General features: G+C 43.0%; 1 protein-coding gene across 1 annotated transcript; it reads left to right on the top strand.

Moving 5' to 3' along the window:
- The first annotated feature begins 552 nt into the window (after positions 1-552).
- On the top strand, positions 553-1,906 carry LOC112563905. The gene is made up of 3 exons (XM_025238377.1): positions 553-811; positions 1,113-1,223; positions 1,538-1,906. The coding sequence occupies exons 1-3, from the start codon at positions 596-598 to the stop codon at positions 1,904-1,906; spliced, it is 696 nt and encodes a 231-aa protein (XP_025094162.1). The 5' UTR covers positions 553-595.
- The last annotated feature ends 1,438 nt before the right edge of the window (positions 1,907-3,344 follow it).

Raw genomic sequence — 3,344 nt, 5'->3', positions numbered from 1 at the left:
TACGCCAAACATCTTCATAACCTTTTCAGGCCATATGTGGAAAACAGCGTGGATGAGGGCGATGGAATCATCAAACAGGAGTCAAAGGTAGAGGGTATTTTTTGTTCTAAACTTAGATGCGGTGGGTGAACAGGACTGAGGCAAAGAAAATCCTATTTAAGATCAGACGAGATGGTCGGTGACCAGTATCGACACCAGCCTCCTTGTAGAGACTTACCTGTCCATCTTCGAGAACGATCTGTCTCATTGCTGCAGCTTTCAGAGAAAGTTTTCCACTTTTCGACATTGCGGTTGTCCTGTCCAGAACCTGTTCACCTTTCGTTTTGCTGTTTTCTGTCATCACTGAGACCACTAAAATGACAGCTTCATCAGGTAGGGTGTATGGAGTCGTTCATTATGATCCAACCAGTAAATAAGTTTGAAAGTTGGAAGTATAAAAGTGTTGAAGTATAAAAGTGTTGACTAAATTAGTTGTCATTGGCATGCGCCTTTCGTTTAATTAAACATTTGCGGCTCTTTTTTAGTCACTTTAACGAAGAGTACATACTTTACAAAGGAAAATTTGTGAGAATTGCAGTGTTCTCATATTTGAACAATGTTTGCAGACATCTTGCTCCTCCTTGCTATCGGAGCTATGCTACCCCTTATAACGTCATTTCCGGTCTCGCTTAACAACACGTGGACTGACCCCTGCCTCGAGTTGGGTGACACGCCTCCAGACACGGTGTCCATGCTTGGAATGATGGAGTCTCTGACAGAGGACGCCCAGAATTTATATAAGCGAGCAGAAGAGTTAATGAAGTTTTATACGGTAAGCATTCCCCGCCCCGCCCCGATGTTTGTTTGTGATCGAGCACCTGACAGACGAGGGTCTGACCAACAGCAGGCGAACTGATTGACTTGAACGAGGCCTTTCACTTGTTTTACTCTTTGTGACAAGCGGAAGTGATGTCATTAGTGAGATGAGCAGGATCAAAAAACACCCCAGTATTTCTAAATGGAAATATGAAGTTCTCTAAAATGCATTTTATTTTTCGTACATTCGTACATTTCGAAAATAGTGCCTGAAGAATGGCATTATCACTAGATTCATTCCTTTCGTTCTCTTCCAGACGGTCCAGAAAGACGAGTCTCAGCCAAGAGTTACCCCCTCGTACGTGAATTATCTGGAAAAGGAAAAATTCGCTAACTTTCCTGCCGACAACGAGTACAACAGCGACAATGTAAGCTCTAGACATGAGCTTTAGTTACCTTTAATTTTTCTTTGCTTTACCTTTACATTTTTCTTCGACTACCTTTACCATCAAGTTTGTTCTTCCTTTAATTTGTCTACGTTTAATATTTCTTGGCGGTTATTTTTATCGTACTTACCCTTACTTTTTACTCTTTGAGGGTTAGAGAGATATTGTGTTACCAGTCACAGGTTTTCTATATACATTACTTCTGATTATCTTTGTTGATAAGCTTGATAGTCATTCTCCTGTCATCACTCGCTTCTGACGCCTTTGACCTCCCATCTTGATTGCTTCTCGTGCAGCTGACGCTGGTTCTGTTGAACCACTACAAGCAGATGTCACGTGTCGCCATCTTTTGTCAAGACGCCATCCAGATCGAAAAAACTTACTCCCACACCACCAACGCTCAGGGTCACCTCGATCGGCTCACAAATGTCCTGACCTCCATGCTCTGTCACTTGGACCTTGCACTGAAGACGACTGGCTATATGGTCTCTACCTTTGAAGACAGCAACGAGCTTTTGGATGATGATGCCAAGACCCTCCGGAACAAAGACCACCATGATCTTTACGAGTATATTATCTTCAAGGAGACCTACAAGTTTGCCTCCGCTCTGCTCGCTAAGTATTCCAACATTACTAAAGGGATGGGATCCGACAAAAAGGAATAATCTTCAGGGAACTATGCCCTCGGAGTTTGTAACGGTGAGAAAAGTAAATGCTTTAACTCTTGCTGTCAGTCGAACGGAGACTGCAGTGGAGAGGGCAAAGGTCAGCCTGTCTTCTGACGTTGCATACTCGGGCGTCTCTCGTATTTCTTTAGACTCGGGTCGCAGTTAGCGGCCTCAAAGCCGGGTGAAGTGATACTTAGCTTCATTTGGTATTAAATGTCAACTTTGCCTGAGGGCTTTATGTTTTGGCTCAAGGCAAACGGCGTTGGATTATATTAATCCACTGACCAACTTTGTTATCATTTTTACAGTAAACTGTATTCATATTGCACATTCAAATTTTGTAACAACGATCGCAGGAATTATACTCCAATATTCTTATCAAACTGTCCACATCAAAAACTGTGATAACGACCCATTGTAAGGGTCGCCCTTTGCTTTTCATCAATACGTTATGAAATATTCTTCGCTACATGCTGCTTTTAATAATACATGTATATATTGTTCATACTAATTTGGAACTTATTTTCATTAATTAGATATTTATTAGTAGTATAATAAAGTCATAAACTAAAGAAAAGTTTAGTTTATTTCTTTGATTTTACGAGAGAGAGAGAATGTGTGTGCATCGCGCCCAGCCATTGCCGGATTCGAAAACTACCTAGTGGCCCGGGATGACGTCAGAGCCACCCGATACCCGATACACTTGACAGGCAGCGGCTGTGACCCTCTAGACATTGCTACCCCTACCATCCGGTCTCTTAGCAAGGGAATACATTAATAATTTACTTACACGCTCATCCATGCATATCCTCTGATTATGCACAATCGGAAGTGTGGTATTTCCATTTCGGGGGTCCGGGTGGGTAGGAGGCTTTTTACAAAGAGCTTTCTTAATATCCTGCTTATGAAGTCGCCAAAGATCACGCGCCCAACAAGGGCTTTTCCGGTGTACAGGTGGTCTCCTAAACTACCTGTCCTCTCCTGACTATATTTAGTGTGAAGGACCTAGCTTTGATTACGAATTCAAGAAAGTGTTATATAACCAAATATACACTGCGGGCATTGGTCTGAGCAGGTTTGTGTGGGGGAAAAACACCTCCGTTATTCAGCTTACCCACAAATGCTTAGGACAAGGAGAAAAATGCATCTCTCGCTTTCTCTGAGAGGTTTGACAATGGGTCAGTCGTTCCCAGGAAAAGTACAGCGTCAGCTACAGAGAGGAAGACATCTGCAACCCACACACCCACACACACACACACCCACACACACACACACCCACCCACACACCCACACACACACACACCCACACACACACACAGACCTCTCGTTCTGTCGTCGGCGGAACGAGGTAAAAGAAGACGAAGCTTATCAGTTTTCCTTCAAAATAACTAAGAATAAACACCGCGAAAGTGTGATGCGGATTTGACTGAGAGTG

This window comes from Pomacea canaliculata, linkage group LG5 (genome assembly GCF_003073045.1).
Source record: "Pomacea canaliculata isolate SZHN2017 linkage group LG5, ASM307304v1, whole genome shotgun sequence".
NCBI classification, from domain to species: Eukaryota; Metazoa; Mollusca; class Gastropoda; order Architaenioglossa; family Ampullariidae; genus Pomacea; species Pomacea canaliculata.
Note: the sequence above shows the minus strand (reverse complement) of the source record. Positions and strands in the feature narration are given on the sequence as shown.

Bases quoted from the DNA above. Each gene is read 5' to 3' on its own strand.
- LOC112563905 (XM_025238377.1), top strand. From the start codon at position 596: ATGTTTGCAGACATCTTGCTCCTCCTTGCTATCGGAGCTATGCTACCC. The intron at 812-1,112 runs GTAAGCATTCCC...GTTCTCTTCCAG, and splicing joins AGTTAATGAAGTTTTATACG to ACGGTCCAGAAAGACGAGTC. The intron at 1,224-1,537 runs GTAAGCTCTAGA...CTTCTCGTGCAG, and splicing joins ACGAGTACAACAGCGACAAT to CTGACGCTGGTTCTGTTGAA.